At 36.5% G+C, this 19407-nt stretch overlaps 1 protein-coding gene across 1 annotated transcript; it reads right to left on the minus strand.

Moving 5' to 3' along the window:
- Nucleotides 1-1834: 1834 nt before the first annotated feature.
- On the minus strand, nucleotides 1835-5449 carry LOC149173266 (uncharacterized). Its single transcript, XM_089427898.1, has 2 exons — nucleotides 2683-5449; nucleotides 1835-2580 (listed from the first exon to the last, which is right to left on the minus strand). The coding sequence occupies exons 1-2, from the start codon at nucleotides 5438-5440 to the stop codon at nucleotides 2132-2134; spliced, it is 3207 nt and encodes a 1068-aa protein (XP_089284024.1). The 5' UTR covers nucleotides 5441-5449; the 3' UTR covers nucleotides 1835-2131.
- Between the last annotated feature and the right edge of the window lie 13958 nt (nucleotides 5450-19407).

The following is a 19407-nucleotide window of genomic DNA, read 5'->3' on the forward strand; positions in this document are numbered from 1 at the left end:
AATTGACATGCATATAGAAGGAGGGGAGGTTGTGTTAGAAATATTATTATTATTATTAATATTATTTTTTTAATATTAATAATAATATTTATATTAATATATTAAAAAAATTAATATATATATTTAAATATATCAATGAATATTTTAGTTTTAATATAATATCACTTTTTTAACTATTATTATTATAAACAATATTATTAATATACGTCTATGGGTGTATATCAACTACATTTATTAATGAAGTTGTGCTAGTTTATTTAGGCTCCAAACTCTCTCCCTATCTCAAATCTTTTTGAAACATTTTATTTTTAGTAGAATATTTTTATGCAACAAAAACACATCAATGAAATTCATATTTGGTCTTAAATAATTAAAAATATGAGACAATAAATTCTATTTCTTAAAAATATCAAAATCTAAATCTTCAACTCATAATAATAATTGTGCTACTCAAGTTTATCAAGTAGTTTCATAGAAATATGTCTCAAGCCTAATTCCTTCTAGATCTATATGAAAGTTATGTATTTAGTGTAATTCTTAACAAATTTGAAAATAAGCTATTTGTGCTATGTATACATTGATCTTTTTCCACAATTTTAACTTCATAATGTTACTATAAAAGAGTAAAACATTAGCTATGTGGAAAAATATAGAAAACTTAATCTTGGTCAACATATTTTTGCTCTTTATTTTAATTGATAGCTTCATGAATGGTTGTGGAAACAAAACCATTGATTTGTTGTATAATCTCTTAAAGAACATGTAAAATTCTTGGTATATTTATATGGCCTAAAAAATACAAGTAAATCCAAATTATAGTGTGTTTTATTGTAGATGTAATAAGATTTATATGCATAAATTTTTCATAAGACAAAGATAGGAGATTTTATAGATGTAATAAGATTTATATGCATAAAGTTTTTATAGGACAAAGATAGGGGATTTTATAGTTGTAAAAAAAATGATGTTATAATTTATGTAACTTTTTCCTATTAATAATCATATCTATATTAATATATTAACAAAATTAATATATTAATAATATATATATATATATATATATATATATATATATATATATATGTATTAATAAATATATTATTTTTAATATAATATAATTTTTTTATATATTATTATTATTATTATTATTATATGTTTATCTGCATATATCAACCATGTTTATTAATGTGGTTGTGCTAGTTTAATTAGGCTCTAAACTCTCTCCATATCTCAAATTTTTTTGAAAAAAAAAAAATTAGTAGAATATTTTTATGTACCAAAAAGACAATAATAAAATTCATATTTGGTCTTAAATAATTAAAACCATAGGACAATAAATTATATTTCGTAAAAAATATCAAAATCTAAATCTTAACTCATAATAATAATCGTGCTACTCAATTTTACCAAGTAGCCCCATAGAAATATGTGTCAAGCCTAATTCCTTCTAGATCTATGACAATTACGTGTCTACTGTAATTCTTAACAAATTTGAGGATAAGCTAGTTGTGCCATGTGCATATTGATCTTATTCCGCAATTTTAACTTCATAGTGTTACTATGAAGACGTAACACATTAGATATGTGAAAAAGTATAGAAAACTTAATCTTGGTCAACATATTTTTGCTCTTTATTTTAATTGATAGCTTTATAAACGGTTGTGGAACAAAAAATACCATTGATTTTCTCTGTAATCTCTTAAAGAACCTGCAAAGTTCTTAGTATATTTATATGGCCAAAAAAATACAAGTAAAACAAAATTGTAGTGTGTTTTATTGTAGATGTAATAAGATTTATATGCATAAAGTTTTCATAAGACAAAGATAGGAGATTTTATTTTTGTAAAAAAAATGATCTTCAAAGCTTATGTAACTTTATTTTTACACACACTTTTGTGTGACAATAGACATGCATGTAGAAGGAGAGGGGACTAAGACTAATAAACAACTTTATTTTTACTCACACTTTTGTCTAACAATAGACATGCATGTAGAAGGAGAGGTGACCAAGACTAATAAACAAGTTGCAACCTGAAAAAGGCGAATAAAACTCAAACTACATGTATCTAATGACAATGCACTAAAATTACTTTATGGTCTAGTGACAAAATTACCACCCACTTACAACACTCTAGAATGTAGAAGAAATTTGGTCTTCGCTAGTGATGTTGTGATATGTACTTGCATCATCTAACAAATATGTGGAATTTGAATGGGATTCTGGAATGCCAACAATTCCTTGAAAGGTGTCTCTAATAGATTGGAGTGTACGCACAATGTCCACCATAGTAGGTCGTTCTTCAGGAGAATCTTTTGTGCAAAACAAACCCATACTTATGGATTGACTAAGGCAATTGAGATCCTTATCTACTTGAGTGCTTGTACTAGTTCTTCTTAGTAAACTCTTGTCCACCACTTCTCCTAGTTGATTTGGAAAATTGTTACCCACCCATTTCTGCAAGTTCATTCCTTCAACAAATATGTTGTTGGTTGGCTTCTTTCCAGTCAACATCTCCAACAATATGATTCCATAGCTATAAACATCACCTTTTGTTGTGACATTTCCACCCAATCCATATTCTGCATTCATACATTCTCATCATAAGGTGTTTAATTCAAAATGTTTGATAAAAATATGAAACTCATAACATTGTATAGTATGTCATTCTATTCAAATAATACCTGGAGGAATGTAGCCTGCAGATCCCTTAAGAGCAAGTGTAGAAGTGAGAGTGGAATCCTCATAATTTGCAAAGCATATGGTTGCAATCCCAAAGTCTATTACATACGCTGTCATGTCTTCACCAAGAAGCACATTGTTTGGTTTCAAATCACAATGGATCACTTGCATGAAACAATGGTGATGGAGATACACCATGCCTTGGGCAATGTCTATTGCTATATTCAACCTTTGTAGCAATGTCAAACCACTTTCTACTTCAGCATCAGGATATAACCATTTTTCTAAGCTTCCATTTGGTATAAATGGAAATATCAAAGCTTTCACTTGGAGATCTGAATATGAGGTTATGATTCTAATCAAATTACGATGCCTAACTCTACCCAAAACTTTGCATTCTTTTTTAAAACTTTTGTGAGCTCCCTCATTTTCCAAATTGAGAAGCTTGATTGCAACCATTGTGCCATTGTTCAAAACCCCTTTGTACACTTTCCCAAAACTACCCACTCCTAACAAGTTGGCATCACTAAATCCATTTGTTGCAGCGCTGAGCTCTCCATAGGAAATCCTTTGGTGTCCCATATTTAAGGATGCCCCAACCTCTATAGGGATATTCCTCTTGTGATTTAGTCTACACAAGATTCCTAGAAATAAACACAATACAATAGCGATGACAACTATAACAATAAGCATGACAATTTTTCTCAAATGAGAAACACTACTATGTTTGTGATTAGAGCATAGAGACAAATTTACCCAAGGTCCACAAAGACTAGGATTTCCCATAAATGATGTGGCACCAAGCTTTTTGAAAACTCCACCTTTTGGGACCTCTCCTGACAAGTTGTTGAAAGAGAAATTCATTTGAATGAGCATTTTGAGATTTGCCAACACTGTGGGTATTCCACCTGACAAATTGTTGGAGGAGAAATCCATGTTTTGAAGACTTTGAAGTTCACTGAGTGAGACTGGGATCAGACCTTCAAGTGCATTGTAAGAAAGATTTACATATTCGAGTTCTTTGCAACTTCCAAGCCCACTTGGAATGTAACCAGTTAGTCGATTTGCAGAAACATCTATAGCTTGAAGCATAGTCATTTTGCTTAATTCCAAAGGCAAGGGGCCTTCTAATAAATTGTTTGAAAGGTTGAAATAGAAAGCTAAATTTGCAAGGCCTGCAACCTCAGGTGGTATGTCACCACTAAGTTGGTTGTATGATAGGTCTAACAGTAGTAAGTTCACACATTTCCCTAGATTCGCAGGGATTTTTCCTGATAGTTGGTTCATGTTAAGATATAGATATCTTAATTGATAAAGGCTAGCAATAGAATTGGGAATCCTTCCAGAAAGATTATTATAATGGATATCCAAAAGCCCTAAACTTTTGAGTTGCCCAATTTCCATTGGAATATTTCCTCGTAAATGATTCTTTCCCATAAATAGCCTTTCCAACTTCTGAAGCATTTTAAGTGTGGCTGGGATTGTCCCCGTAAAAGAATTACCTTGTAAATCAAGAAATGTTAAACCAGATAGGTTTCCAATATGTGGAGGTATTTCCCCATATAATTCATTTTCTTGCAAGTTCAGAGAGTATATTTCTCTTGAGAGGCTGCCTATAGAAAAGGGCAAACGTCCCGTGAGACGATTATAACTTAAATCTATAAAATTTAAGGTGGAGCAGTTAGTAAGCACAGTCAGAATGGGGATGCTTGTGCTGCTACCGCTAACCAGTTGATTCGCGCCTAGGTCGAGTAATTGGAGCTGCGTCAACTTACCCAACTCCATGGGCACCATTCCCCAGAGCTGATTGTCATCTAAGTCGACCAACTGAAGGTTTGTACAATTGAAGAGGGATGCAGGAATGGTGCCACTCAACTGATTAACACCCAGATACAGTGCAGTCAACCGTGTGTTCTTGCTACACAATTCGGCGGGAATGTGACCAGTCAACTGGTTAAGGGTGATATCCAATAATCCAAGATTGGTGAAGTTGGAAAAGAAAGATGGGATTTGTCCTCTGAGATTGTTAAGACCCATTGATATATAGTTGATTTGGCTTAGCATACCCAATTCCAAAGGGATAGTCCCATGAAAGCTGTTGCGAGACAAGTCTATCGCGTTCAAAGAGGATATGTTTCCCAAGCAGGCCGGTATTCTTCCCGTCAAACTGTTAACTCCTAAGGCAAGGGTTTCTAACTTGGGGAGGACACATAGTTCTTGGGGAATACTTCCTGATAGATTGTTATAGGTCAAAGAAAAAATCGATAGTCTGCGGCACCTACCAAGATTGGGCGGAATAGAACCGTGGAGTTGATTCAGATACAGGTAAAGCTTCTTTAAGCGAAACAAATTTCCCAATTGATAGGGAATGTGACCCTGGAAACTGTTATTGCCAAGGTCAAGTATTCTAAGAAAGGAGAGATTGCCGAGAAAAGGAGAGATTGTACCTTGTAATTCCATGTGCGACACATTGAGAGAAACCACCCTCTGCCTGCGCCGACTGCATATGACACGTGTCCATTTGCAGAACGAAACATTGCGTTTCCACGACGTGGTTAGTAGTGAGTGAGATGGATGATAGGTGATTGCAGAGAGAAATGCAAGGAGAGCCTCTTCATCGGAAGCATTGCCGTGATGAGGATGCCGGTGGTCTGACAACCGAAGGGCGGAAGAAAATATGGAGGGAGTGAGTATGAGAATGGAAAAAGAAAAGAGGAAAAGTAAAGGCCAAAAAAGAGAGGGGGCGTTACAGATCTGCATCTTCTTCTGCTCTCACAGGAATGGGAATGGTTTGAGTTTGTTGGTTTATTTATAAATAAAGATTCTGACGTTATTGCGTGGTGATAAGGATGAGAAATACAAACGTAACAGAGACGGTGGAAATGTTGGGTGGGTGGGTGGGTGGGTGTGCTAATTTTCCAAATCAAAACAAAACAGCATAATCAAAAGATGCTTGACTTTAATAAAATCAATCTAGAAGTATCGTCCGACTTATTAAATTTTTACAACGAAGTAAATGAGCGTGAAAATATTTGAGTATTTCCAGAAAACTTTAGACTTTAAAACGTTGAATGGCCCACCTCCATGGAAAATGAGGTCGATAGTCATAACACATCTTTAAAAGTAAGAAAAAGATTTGGGCCCCACTTTCCATAAAAATTAAGGGAAGGCCTCATATTTTAAAACAATTAAGTCAATAGTTATGGGACCTCGTACCTCCAAACTTTACGAGTGAAGTCGTGTAAAGAGATACGGGCCACTTTCCAAATGGAAAATCTTGCAAACAAATCTTGCAAAGAAATTTTAATAGAGTAAGTCAATGAAGTCAAAAAGCATTCTGTAATTTGTCGCTTTGAAATAATGAAATAATTCCTTTTAAGATCACCTAAGAATTATAGGGAGACAAAAATCTTTTGAAGTCAATGGTGCGCAGACTTAAAAGATTATCTTCACACTTTATAAACACAAAAATCTTTTAAATATATATTATATATAATGAAGTACTTCTTTTTATGATCACCTACTAATTTTACGAAGACAAAAACTTTTGAGGTCAATGGTGGGTAGACTTAAAAGATTACCTTCAAACTCTATAAACACAAAAATCTTTTAAATATATATTGGCTGGCTAATTTTATTCCCAATTTCATAAAGTTAATAATGAGTAGACTTCTTTAAGATTACATACGAATTCTAGAAAGACAAAATAACGAGATCCTTTGAAATCAATGAGGTGGATTTTAAGATTACCTTCAAATTTACTAAAACAAAGTCTTTTAAATATATATTGGCGGGTTAAACACAAATCTTGTAAATATATATTGGTGGGCTAATTCTTTTTCTTTCGAATATATATTAGTTGGCTCAACAAATATATATATATATATATATATATGTTTGGGTAATTCTTTTTTTTGAAATTTTAAAATTATTTTAAAATTAATATATATATATATATATATATATATATATATTAATATTAATTAGTGGTATTATTATAATTTTAGTTGTTAATTTTTAAAAGTGTTGATAGTTTCATTGTCAGTGTCAATATTTGTAAATAAAACAATGTTAAAGTGCTGACAACGTGAGTATCAACGTTGATTTACCATTTGTAAATGGGGTTATTAATATTTATTAGCTATAGAAAAATGATTAACATGAATAAGGTGACAATGGGAGTGTCAGTGTTATCCGGTATTGGCTGATAGTGGGAATATCAGTGCCAAAAATAAAATTTCAATGAATACACTAATAATAGGAGTGTCAGTGTTATCAGGTATTGGCTGATAGTGCTAATATCAATGCCAAAATAAAATTTCAACTTCATGTTTTTAGGCTGGGACATTCCACGTCAGCAAAAAAATCATTATTAAAATTAAAAAAGGAAAATGTGCTGACAACGGGAGTAGCAATGCATTTCTATAAAAATGGTCAGTTAAAACTCTGTTTTTCCTGTACAACACAGTAATTTCGGGCACGCTTTCCAAACAAATGAGAATGAATTTTTCAAAACCGAAAGAGGTTTTTGTCCACAACAAACCCATTTAGAAAAACCTCTCTCAGTTTTCTAACAACTATCATGGTTTTGTATTTTTGACAAGATCATTGGACCCTATTTTCCAAAATTTCGTGAGGAAAAAACCCATGGACATTTGTTGACTTGGATGCCACCTCACCAAATTTGACTTGTTGATCCTTATCTCCAGCCATGACTCCAGAAACAACATGATCTTTAGATGCAAATAGGATTGGAAAGTTTTATATGCATGTATTTGAGATGTACGTTGTGATTATTTAGACTTTGTAATTAAAGCTTTGCTAAAAACTGGTTTTTAGTTAGTTTGTCTTTTCTATAAAGACAAGGACTTTGTAATGAAGAAGGGTTGAGAATACTTTGAAAGATCAGACGTGGTGTATATTATTTTGATATTAATAGAACTTGTTGCAAGCAGTATTACAGCATTTCAAAGATTCATGTGTTGAAGGTTTTCAGTCAGTTTCTTATGATGTTTTTCCTCTTTCTTAGTCAAAACTTGAATCCATCGATCTTCAGTAATTTGAATAAAGGTTATGAAATAGAATTCTTTGTAAATGCTTTCTTATGATGTTTTTCCTCTTTCTTAGTCAAAACTTGAATCCATCGATATTCAGTAATTTGAATAAAGGTTATGAAATAGAATTCTTTGTAAATGCTCTGTTTCAGGTTATTCAAACTTCATATATGTTTTTGTCAATTGCAGAATTCACGTGGTTGCTCTATGATGTTTACTTCTACTTTCTCCTACCATCTCTCATTAATGATTTTTCTAAGAAACCTCCAACTATCTTATCTCTATTAGACTGATTTGTATGGCCGGTAGCTATTGTCTTTATATCAGAGATTCCATGCCCAAAGGTAGTATTTTTCACATATCCCAACCAAACTTCATTTTTCATTTTTTGATAACTCTGACCATAGAACTCAATTGCAAAGCCTACTACTACAGTGACCTAGAGTAGTTTATTTTTGGGAGAGATCCCTCTCCAGGTTGAAGGACCATCTTTCAACCTCAAAGAGGTTATAGGCTACCTTAGAGGTTTTCCCGCAACCAATTTCCTCTAAGAGATAACAGGTTGCCTAATTATTGTTTCTTTTAAAGTTAATAGTGAGTAAATTTCAAGATTACCTTCCAAAGAACTTTAAATTTATTGATTTTGGTAATTTTAATTTTTTAAGAGCTTTTGATTTTAAACATTTTATATAGAAAATTTATTTATGTTGAGAGGTGCTCTAGTCCAGTATGGCAGAAATATTGTAATGTAATGTAAATATTTTGACTCAATCAGAATAAAATAAAAATAAAAATAAATCAAAATAACCTTGTGTTAAAATAAAAATAACTTCAAACTAAATAATAATAAAAAACAATTCTATGTTATTATTATCTTTTTATTATTTTTTTAAATTTTAATTCTATATTATTAATTTTTTTGGGTTGTTAATGTAAATTTGACTTGGTCAAGTTACTAGTGGTTTTTGAGCTCCGCATTTATGATACCCCACAATATTGACCCATAGTATTCACGTGAAATATACCCTATTTAAAGGGGGAAATTAAACCAGCCTACATCCATCTTAAGTTTGGATTTACTAAGCACCAATAGTGATAAAATAGCTTTTCACTCTAAAAGATGTTTGCATCTCAAGAGATCTGATCATCTTTTCATTTAGTAGATATGGAGTTAAAGTGAATCTAGACTGGTTTAAATATATTTTGGTTAGTTAATTTTGTAATAAATAAATAAATATTTTATATCGCAAGTTAGTAACTCTATAAAAAAAAAAAATGTACATATCATGCTTTATAAATTAATAGGCAAAAATATTTTAAACATGTTTTGGTCCGCTAACTTTTAAAAGAATTGTGATTTTAAATGTATTATATGGTAATTCTCTAAAATTAATATGGAAATGTTGATAGTACACATTTAATAAAGAAAAATGATTTTTAAGTAATATTGTTAAAATTGTAGATTGATCCGATTTAAATAGGAATGCAACAAATTACAAATATAACCATAAATACAAAAGTGTAGCAGAAATACCACTTCATTTCATTAATATCAAATACTGAAATATGCTTACAAACATAATGGAAATAAGACTAGCTTGGGCCATGGTAGTTTATCTCTGAGAAGAGATGTGGCAGCTACATGCTTCTAAACTGTGTTATAATGAGGCTAATCGAGGGCCTATTTATTATTGAAAAACATGAGAAAAACTTAAACAACCAAAACCCTACCCCCAGGAGATGTAACGACAAGAGTTTCTGGGCGTCGTTGGGGTTAGTTGGGCAACCAACTTCCAGGGGTAGTAACGTGGTCATATTGTCTTCATTTGGTGTGTAAAATACCTTGTTGGAAAGGTCTCTTCAAGTACTACAGGTTTTTCTGTGTCCACAAGCCTTCAGTGAACCTTAAAAAAAACGTCGTTTAAGGGGTCAAAACTACTTTGGAAGTTCAGGACCCAAAAAACTGCTAAAAATAGTAAATGCTGGAATAAACAAGGAAACAAATGAAACTGAATGGACGTCTAGGTGAGATAGATTATTCACTTGGGTTTATAATATAAATCATGCTCAACCATGGTCAAACATGATCAAACATGCTCAACCATGGTCAACCATTTTTTCTAAAATCAATCATGGTAAACAATGGTTAGTTATGGCCAACCATGGTCCAACTTCGCATTGTGACAAAAATTGTCTCAATAAGAAAATGAACCTTGTTGAACCATGGTCCAACGTTGCATTGTGATAACTGATGAGCGCCAGTATTGCAGCAAGGATGCTGCAACTCCTGGGCTACCAACTTTACTTATCAACCCAGGGTTCGTACAAACTTGGAAGTGACAGTGCTATATGCACAAGTAGAAGTGAAGGTCCTGCCTGTTGTCACTATTCATCTGGCAAGAGATGCCAGGGGTTCCAAGCCAGACTGCTATAGAACTAGAAGAAGCTTGAACTTCTTATGGAAGAAGAGAAAATCTATCTTAAGAGAGCTACTCTACTGCTGTAAAGAAGAAAACAACATGTAATGCTAAATCACACCATATCCTAATTAACCATTTTAACAGGTATGCTAAGCAGAATTGCTAAATCAACACCAACCTAATGTTGCTATCTAAGTTATAGAAGTAAAGAGCATCAAACCATACTAATGTGTGAGCAAGGAAACTAAATTAAATCTGTTTTCACTTTTTTGGTTTTTTTGGTAAAATCAAGCATGCAATTTCATTGTTCTTGTGGATGTGACAGGTGGATGGAAGTTGGTTGAGGATGGCTAGAAGGTTTATGAAGTGTTTGGATAGTGTGGTGTGTATTGAGTAATTGAATTATAAACTATGTGTGGATTAGAGTAATTATGCATAACATAAGTGTGCAGGGAATTCCAAAAGAATTTGAGAGAGAGGACAGTGCTCGGAGGAGTATTCCAATGATCAGACAGTATTGGAGTCTGATTGAATAACCAAATCAAAGCTCAGGATTGGCAGCGTTTAAATAATATGCAGAACAACATTCGGGAAGGAGTCAAGCGAAAGAGAAATCAAAGATTGAAATCAGTGAAAGGAAGAAGCAATGAAGCAGCAGTGCACAGGAATCGTTGGATCAATCGGATCCACCAACATGATTAATGGAAGATGAGTGACAGAGATCTTATCACTAATCGGATCAACGAACAGGATTAACGAAAGATGAGCGGCGGAGATCTTATCGCTACTCGGATCAACGAACATGATTAATGGAAGATGAGCAGTGGAGATATTATCACAGGAGATTAAGTTAATAGATGGATGGATTACATCAAGTCATGTGTCGACAGAAGGGTGGAAAACGTGTGAAATGATGGAGCGGTCTTTGTAGGTGGTAAGCAGTATCTCGCGCGCCCTAAGAGCTGTAAGTGATATTCCTAAATTTCACGCGATTAGCCTAAGTGAGTGACATGTAGCACGGGAAAACCACTTTTCTCGCGTGCTCTCGATCGGATATCGGTCATGCAAGAATTCACATGAGATTGCACAATAGTCGTTGGATCATGCGGGATTGATCAACGGTGGAGATTGGCCAAGCTAGTTGGCGAGCGGGTGACGCGATAGCCGTTGGATCAAGCGAGACAGATCGACGGTGGAGATTTGGAGTGCCTAAAGTCAAACGTTGAAATGAATACGTCAGCTATGTGACATGCAGTTGACAGTGATTGGTTAGGTTCGTTGTGGATCGGACGGTAAGGAAATCCACGGGTATAATCTGATTAAGATGTGATTTATTAGCTTCCGCATATATTATGCATGAAGAAAGTGCTGAAGGAAATGAGAATATGAGTGAGATCTTATTACAGAAAGAGAGTGATGGGAAAAGATGACAATGAAATGAACCAAGTACTGAATCAAGACAACAAACTCCAAAACTCATGCAAGAACTAGAAATCTGTGTTTTTGGGGTTGCTGAAGGGTCTCTTCCTCAATTTATGGTCCCAGCGGGAGGAGGTGAGGCCAAGACACGTATTGAAAACCTTATGGGGATCTTTTTCTCCTTGCTAACCTACTAATTGAAAGAAGGCACAAATGGAAGCAAACTAAAACACAACCAATATACGCTACAACATTGTAATGGAAATGCAGCTATTTAAGCAAATGAATGATTAAACCATGAATATATGCTAGCATACATGTACAATAAAGAGGAGCCTTGGCTGCTAGGGTTGGGCCCTAACATAAGAGCTTCAGCCCTCTGAGTTAACTCAGTGTTGGCTCAAAACAAAACTCATTCTTATTATCAAAACAATGGATTACATCAAAAATTGTCACAAGTCTTGTAGCTCGAAAATAGGGTAAAGTTTTACAATAAAAAATCTGAATCCTTTTGAGGTCCTAGGCCTCTCTACTTATACATCTAAAGTCTCCAATGACTTCCTTAAAATTAGGGAGGCTCAGCTCCTAAACTCGAGATAAACTAGTGCTTCACTTTCACTTGCTCGGCTGCCTTCTAGTCCTCATGATTTGGTTGTTTGCACTCTGAGCTGATAGAGGAATATTCGAATGGAGGGGTAGTAAATGAGGAGGTTTTACCTCCTATAATTCCTCTCCTTTGTCCCATTCAAGTTTTGACCAAGGTCTTTTCCAAAATTCCTTACTTTTATCCTTTAATCCTGCATTAAATGCACATTAGACCACAAAGCAAAATATCGAATTCTAACTCATCTCATAAACAACATATAATCAAAAGTATGCAATAAGTTGTGAGAATAGATGGTTTGACTAAGTTAGGAGGTGAATTAAGGCCCATATAATTACCCAATGATGAGGCTCATCATCACCCCCCTACTGAAAGTGTTGTTCATCCTCTGAGCAACTTAGTCAATGTCCATGTCCTTCATGGCTCTAGTAGCCTCTTTGACATCCCATGCCTCTATTGTGGTATCTTCTTCTTGTTCATAGAAGCCTGCTTTCCTTTCTACTTCTTCCCACTACCTCTTTTCATCTTCTTCTTTTCTCCCTTCTAGAATCCCTAAGAGTAGTGGTGGACTGAGTTTTAGGCCTATCCAATTGACCTTCAACCTTTGCATTGATTGCTTATACATAGGTGTCCTGTTGAGTGCCTCTCTCAACATTTGAGGGGAGTGATATTCTTTGATCTTCAAGTTGTGTGGCAGTGTGTTCCATATCCTTAAGCAGGCATGTATACTATCATCTCCTAGCAGCCTAAACATATCCTCAAAATGTGAAATTGCTTGCTCTTGGGCAGCAAGATATCTAGGTGCCAGCTGAGGATCATTTGCAATTAGATTATGGGTGCTGATTAGGGCCTTGGGATTTGATTGTTCAGCTTTGATGAAAAGAGGTTCATTTTTCTCTCTGGCCAATATTATTTTCATCTTTGCAGCCCTTGACTCCTCATGGTTCATCCATGATGCCAAAGCCATTAATTGTAGACATCCTAGCTCGACATTAGGATCCCAAAAATTCATGTCTAGGAGGGCCATGTTGTGTAAGTAAAACTCAACCATTTTGGCCCTATCCTCTAGTGTACTTTGATCACAAAGATCAATAAACTGCCTGTAGTCTTGAAATGGCATGTTGCCCATTTATGTTAGTGTTTTAATCTGAAATTGCAGCCATTGTTCTCTGAGGTAAAGAGCATAGGATTTAGCTGGAATCCTACACTGGATGGCCTCTAAGGAGAAGTTGGCCATACATGCTAGTTGGTTTTCCCTTTCCTGCATTTGTACTCTTAGCCATGCATTTTCCCTCTCAAGTTGATCTCTCATTATTGCTTCTCTGTCCCTTAAGCCACTTAGCTCTTTGCCCATTTCCTTGAGCCTCTCTTCCATGTGCCCAATGTCTTCCACCCCTTTTGACTTGGCGATTTGCATCCATCTGTAGGTTTTGGCCCTCTCCTTCTCAAGTTCGAAAAACAATGGGATGGCAAATTTTTGAGGTATTACCCTGACTCCTTTAATAAACCGGTAGTAGGAGTCTAGGTTAGGTTGGGGACTTGGTTCCTTTGTTTCAGGGTCTTCCTCTTTTGTTTCTTGCTGCTCCCCTACCTTGCTTTCCAATTTCTGTGCTTCCTATAGTTTTCGCTGTGGATCCTATAGGATGGCCTTACCCTTTAAGGAAGTTGATCTAGTACTAGGCCTCCTTACATAGGTGATTGGTGACTCAGGGGAAGGCATTTTGTCTCTTGGTGTAGGGGAATATTCAATCTCAATAGGAATTTTTGTTGATATTTGTGGATTCCCTTGTTTGATTCTTGTGCTCTTTCTTGTTCTGAAATATAGAGGGGTTTGCCTCCTTCTTTTCCCTTTTTGCTTGACTGGGGTGTTGAGAGCAGTGAGGGTAGTTGCTGCCTCCCTCTTAGGGGCCTCTGGAGACACCATAGGTGACTCATCCTTTTGTTCTTCCCCTTCTATTTCAATGCCTTCTTCCTCTCTATTTTTGTTATCTTCATACTCTTGTTGTTCTTTCTCATCTCCATCAATTTCTTCCTTCGTTTCCTCCTCTGTTTCAGCATCCTCCTCCTTCTCTTTTCCCCCTTCTTCTTCTGCTTCACCATGTTCCTCTGTATTAGTTTCTTCTTCATCCATCTCATCCCCATCTAGCTCTATATATTCTTCTTCTTGTTTTGCCTCCTCCTCACTGACAGAAGGACTAACATCATAGGTGAGGGTTTTGATGTCATCCTCTGCTGGTAAGTCTCTGAAGACTGACCATGTTATAGGGATCCTGAGGTTTTGGAGGGCATCCTCAATGAGGATCCTGATCAACCCATGGTGAGCCAATTGTTGGGAATTCCCTTCCTTTACTTTGTTGTTGGAGTCTATGAGTGATTGCATCAAGAAATAGGGTATGCTGAGTCTTTGGTGAACTGGTGTTTCTACCCCAAATCTTAATTCTTCAAGCATCCTAAAATGGTAGCCATAAACAACACTGTATCTACCCTCACATGAGATATATTTGATGAGTTGGTAACCTACCTCACTCCATGGGTATGGCAGATTGTCCCTCCTTACTCCATTTTTATCCTCTATGGGTTCTTCACCTTCTAAAAAGAATTTCCTTTTTGCCACCTGACTGTCTGCTTTGTCTTCTTTTCTCCATGGAATTCCTAGGGGAAGTGTGGTGACCCTACTGATGAGATCTGGGGTGAGATCTATAGTGAGCCCTCTAACTATAACAGTGGCATGGATTCTGCGGTGTCAAGTGAGGGAATGAGCAAATTCATGAGCCACCTCATCATCATACCCTGTGAATTTTTCAAAAAACCCCATCCATTGGTGTCCATTTGGGGTTGCTGAAGGGTCTCTTCCTCAATTTATGGTCCCAGCGGGAGGAGGTGAGGCCAAGACACGTATTGAAAACCTTATGGGGATCTTTTTCTCCTTGCTAACCTGCTAATTGAAAGAAGGCACAAATGGAAGCAAACTAAAACACAACCAATATACGCTACAACATTGTAATGGAAATGCAGCTATTTAAGCAAATGAATGATTAAACCATGAATATATGCTAGCATACATGTACAATAAAGAGGAGCCTTGGCTGCTAGGGTTGGGCCCTAACATAAGAGCTTCAGCCCTCTGAGTTAACTCAGTGTTGGCTCAAAACAAAACTCATTCTTATTATCAAAACAATGGATTACATAAAAAATTGTCACAAGTCTTGTAGCTCGAAAATAGGGTAAAGTTTTACAATAAAAAATCTGAATCCTTTTGAGGTCCTAGGCCTCTCTACTTATACATCTAAAGTCTCCAATGACTTCCTTAAAATTAGGGAGGCTCAGCTCCTAAACTCGAGATAAACTAGTGCTTCACTTTCACTTGCTCGGCTGCCTTCTAGTCCTCATGATTTGGTTGTTTGCACTCTGAGCTGATAGTGGAATATTCGAATGGAGGGGTAGTAAATGAGGAGGTTTTACCTCCTATAATTCCTCTCCTTTGTCCCATTCAAGTTTTGACCAAGGTCTTTTCCAAAATTCCTTACTTTTATCCTTTAATCCTGCATTAAATGCACATTAGACCACAAAGCAAAATATCGAATTCTAACTCATCTCATAAACAACATATAATCAAAAGTATGCAATAAGTTGTGAGAATAGATGGTTTGACTAAGTTAGGAGGTGAATTAAGGCCCATATAATTACCCAATGATGAGGCTCATCATCACCCCCCTACTGAAAGCGTTGTTCATCCTCTGAGCAACTTAGTCAATGTCCATATCCTTCATGGCTCTAGTAGCCTCTTTGACATCCCATGCCTCTATTGTGGTATCTTCTTCTTGTTCATAGAAGCCTGCTTTCCTTTCTACTTCTTCCCACTACCTTTTTTCATCTTCTTCTTTTCTCCCTTCTAGAATCCCTAAGAGTAGTGGTGGAATGAGTTTTAGGCCTATCCAATTGACCTTCAACCTTTGCATTGATTGCTTATACATAGGTGTCCTGTTGAGTGCCTCTCTCAACATTTGAGGGGAGTGATATTCTTTGATCTTCAAGTTGTGTGACAGTGTGTTCCATATCCTTAGGCAGGCATGTATACTATCATCTCCTAGCAGCCTAAACATATCCTCAAAATGTGAAATTGCTTGCTCTTGGGCAGCAAGATATCTAGGTGCCAGCTGAGGATCATTTGCAATTAGATTATGGGTGCTGATTAGGGCTTTGGGATTTGATTATTCAGCTTTGATGAAAAGAGGTTCATTTTTCTCTCTGGCCAATATTCTTTTCATCTTTGCAGCCCTTGACTCCTCACGGTTCATCCATGATGAAAAAGCCATTAATTGTAGACATCCTAGCTCGACATTAGGATCCCAAAAATTCATGTCTAGGAGGGCCATGTTGTGTAAGTAAAACTCAACCATTTTGGCCCTATCCTCTAGTGTACTTTGATCACAAAGATCAATAAACTGCCTGTAGTCTTGAAATGGCATGTTGCCCATTTATGTTAGTGTTTTAATCTGAAATTGCAGCGATTGTTCTCTGAGGTAAAGAGCATAGGATTTAGCTGGAATCCTACACTGGATGGCCTCTAAGGAGAAGTTGGCCATACATGCTAGTTGGTTTTCCCTTTCCTGCATTTGTACTCTTAGCCATGCATTTTCCCTCTCAAGTTGATCTCTCATTATTGCTTCTCTGTCCCTTAAGCCACTTAGCTCTTTGCCCATTTCCTTGAGCTTCTCTTCCATGTGCCCAATGTCTTCCACCCCTTTTGACTTGGCGATTTGCATCCATCTGTAGGTTTTGGCCCTCTCCTTCTCAAGTTCGAAAAACAATGGGATGGCAAATTTTTGAGGTATCACCCTGCCTCCTTCAATAAACCGGTAGTAGGAGTCTAGGTTAGGTTGGGGACTTGGTTCCTTTGTTTCAGGGTCTTCCTCTTTTGTTTCTTGCTGCTCCCCTACCTTGCTTTCCAATTTCTGTGCTTCCTATAGTTTTTGCTGTGGATCCTATAGGATGGCCTTACCCTTTAAGGAAGTTGATCTAGTACTAGGCCTCCTTACATAGGTGATTGGTGACTTAGGGGAAGGCATTTTGTCTCTTGGTGTAGGGGAATATTCAATCTCAATAGGAATTTTTGTTGATATTTGTGGATTCCCTTGTTTGATTCTTGTGCTCTTTCTTGTTCTGAAATATAGAGGGGTTTGCCTCCTTCTTTTCCCTTTTTGCTTGACTGGGGTGTTGAGAGCAGTGAGGGTAGTTGCTGCCTCCCTCTTAGGGGCCTCTGGAGACACCCTAGGTGACTCATCCTTTTGTTCTTCCCCTTCTATTTCAATGCCTTCTTCCTCTCTATTTTTGTTATCTTCATACTCTTGTTGTTCTTTCTCATCTCCATCAATTTCTTCCTTCGTTTCCTCCTCTGTTTCAGCATCATCCTCCTTCTCTTCTCCCCCTTCTTCTTCTGCTTCATCATGTTCCTCTGTATTAGTTTCTTCTTCATCCATCTCATCCCCATCTAGCTCTATATATTCTTCTTCTTGTTTTGCCTCCTCCTCACTGACAGAAGGACTAACATCATAGGTGAGGGTTTTGATGTCATCCTCTGCTGGTAAGTCTCTGAAGACTGACCATGTTATAGGGATCCTGAGGTTTTGGAGGGCATCCTCAATGAGGATCCTGATCAACCCATGGTGAGCCAATTGTTGGGAATTCCCTTCCTTTACTTTGTTGTTGGAGTCTATGAGTGATTGCATCAAGAAATAGGGTATGCTGAGTCTTTGGTGAACTGGTGTTTCTACCCCAAATCTTAATTCTTCAAGCATCCTAAAATGGTAGCCATAAACAACACTGTATCTACCCTCACATGAGATATATTTGATGAGTTGGTAACCTACCTCACTCTATGGGTATGAGAGGTAAAATATGTTGATTTCCTTTCGGTTTCGTCGTCACATAGTATGATTTCTGTTGGAGATGTGGAGATCCCAATTACAGGGACAAACATGAGGCTCCTTACCAGGACGAAGCAAGAGAAAGAAGAAGAACTTGGTGTTAATAACCAAGGCATAACTCAACCATTGGAGGTTGTGCAGAGACCTTAATTTGCAAGCTTGAGATACACCATAAATCTTTACCATACTTACACCAGATATGGCAAGGAAAGGTATAACCACTCTCGACATTCGAATGTTCATTTCGATTATAATCATGTTGTTAGAGATGAACGTGAACCATGGAATCGAAAGACATGTACCTTTTGTGGATTACATAACCATACATTTTCTAAGTGTTGGAAAAGAATGGCAGCACACAAAAGGATGATGCGTGAAAGACCCTCTCAACAGCAGGTAAAGAAACATGTTAAGAAGATCTGGAGGAAGAAGACCTATTGCAGTCATTGCAACAGAAGTGTCCATCAAAGAGCCACATGTTGGAGGCTCCATCCAGAGCAGCGCCTTAAAGACAAAGTGTCGATACATGAACCAGATAAAACAATTGTTCGACAAACAACACCACCACATAGAGGCGACCGGTTCACCTTGATATGTGAGAAATTGTTTCTAGATATGTTAGCGTTTCATGGTCATGCTTTTGTAAATCATTTGTTGCATTTTAAAATGTAAAAGTGATAATGTGTTTTCCATCACTTGTTCAGCAACAATGATGCCTAGTCTTATTTTGAGTTGCATTTTAAAATGTGAAAGTGATGTCGTGTTTCCATCGCTTGTCAAAGAAACAATAGTGTTATATTAATCAAATTGATAATACAACAGTCTAGGGCTCTTATACCAAGGATAATGTCTCTTATACATCCATCGATACAATATACAAGAAAATAGGGTTTGGTGTATGTAGTGACAACCACTAATCTACCCTGAACAAGATACTTTGACCATCTGGTTGATGTAGCGCACTCTCTCCGCTCCTCTTGGTCATAGCCTGAACACACATGCCCATTCCTTCAGCTCTCGATCTACGACAACTCCAATCGGCCTCTATCAATGAACCAACTCCATTAGGCCATTAAACTTTGCTCCACCTGCGCTCTCATTGATCGTTAGTCCTTCAACAGATCGAGACCCTTGTCGAGTTGTTCACAACTATGTTTGTGAACATATCTCAACTACGCACCACTGCTCCTCAACTCTTTTGGGACTTTCTTCCCACTAATGTCTTCATGTGTTGCTTGGTGAAGACACACTTAGGGTCGGATGGATTCCCACTATCACTGTCGAATGTCTTCTTCCAACAATG

Source organism: Pinus tabuliformis, chromosome 4_2 (genome assembly GCF_031772625.1).
Source record: "Pinus tabuliformis cultivar Carrire ecotype Pingquan chromosome 4_2, CPIR1, whole genome shotgun sequence".
In the NCBI taxonomy this organism is placed as follows: domain Eukaryota; kingdom Viridiplantae; phylum Streptophyta; class Pinopsida; order Pinales; family Pinaceae; genus Pinus; species Pinus tabuliformis.

What these genes read in the sequence shown, in the direction of transcription:
- LOC149173266 (XM_089427898.1), bottom strand. Translation starts at nt 5,440, where the DNA reads ATGCAGATCTGTAACGCCCCCTCTCTTTTTTGGCCTTTACTTTTCCTC. An exon ending in TGCAGGCTACATTCCTCCAG is followed by an intron (nt 2,581 to 2,682) that starts GTATTATTTGAA and finishes GTATGAATGCAG; the next exon opens with AATATGGATTGGGTGGAAAT.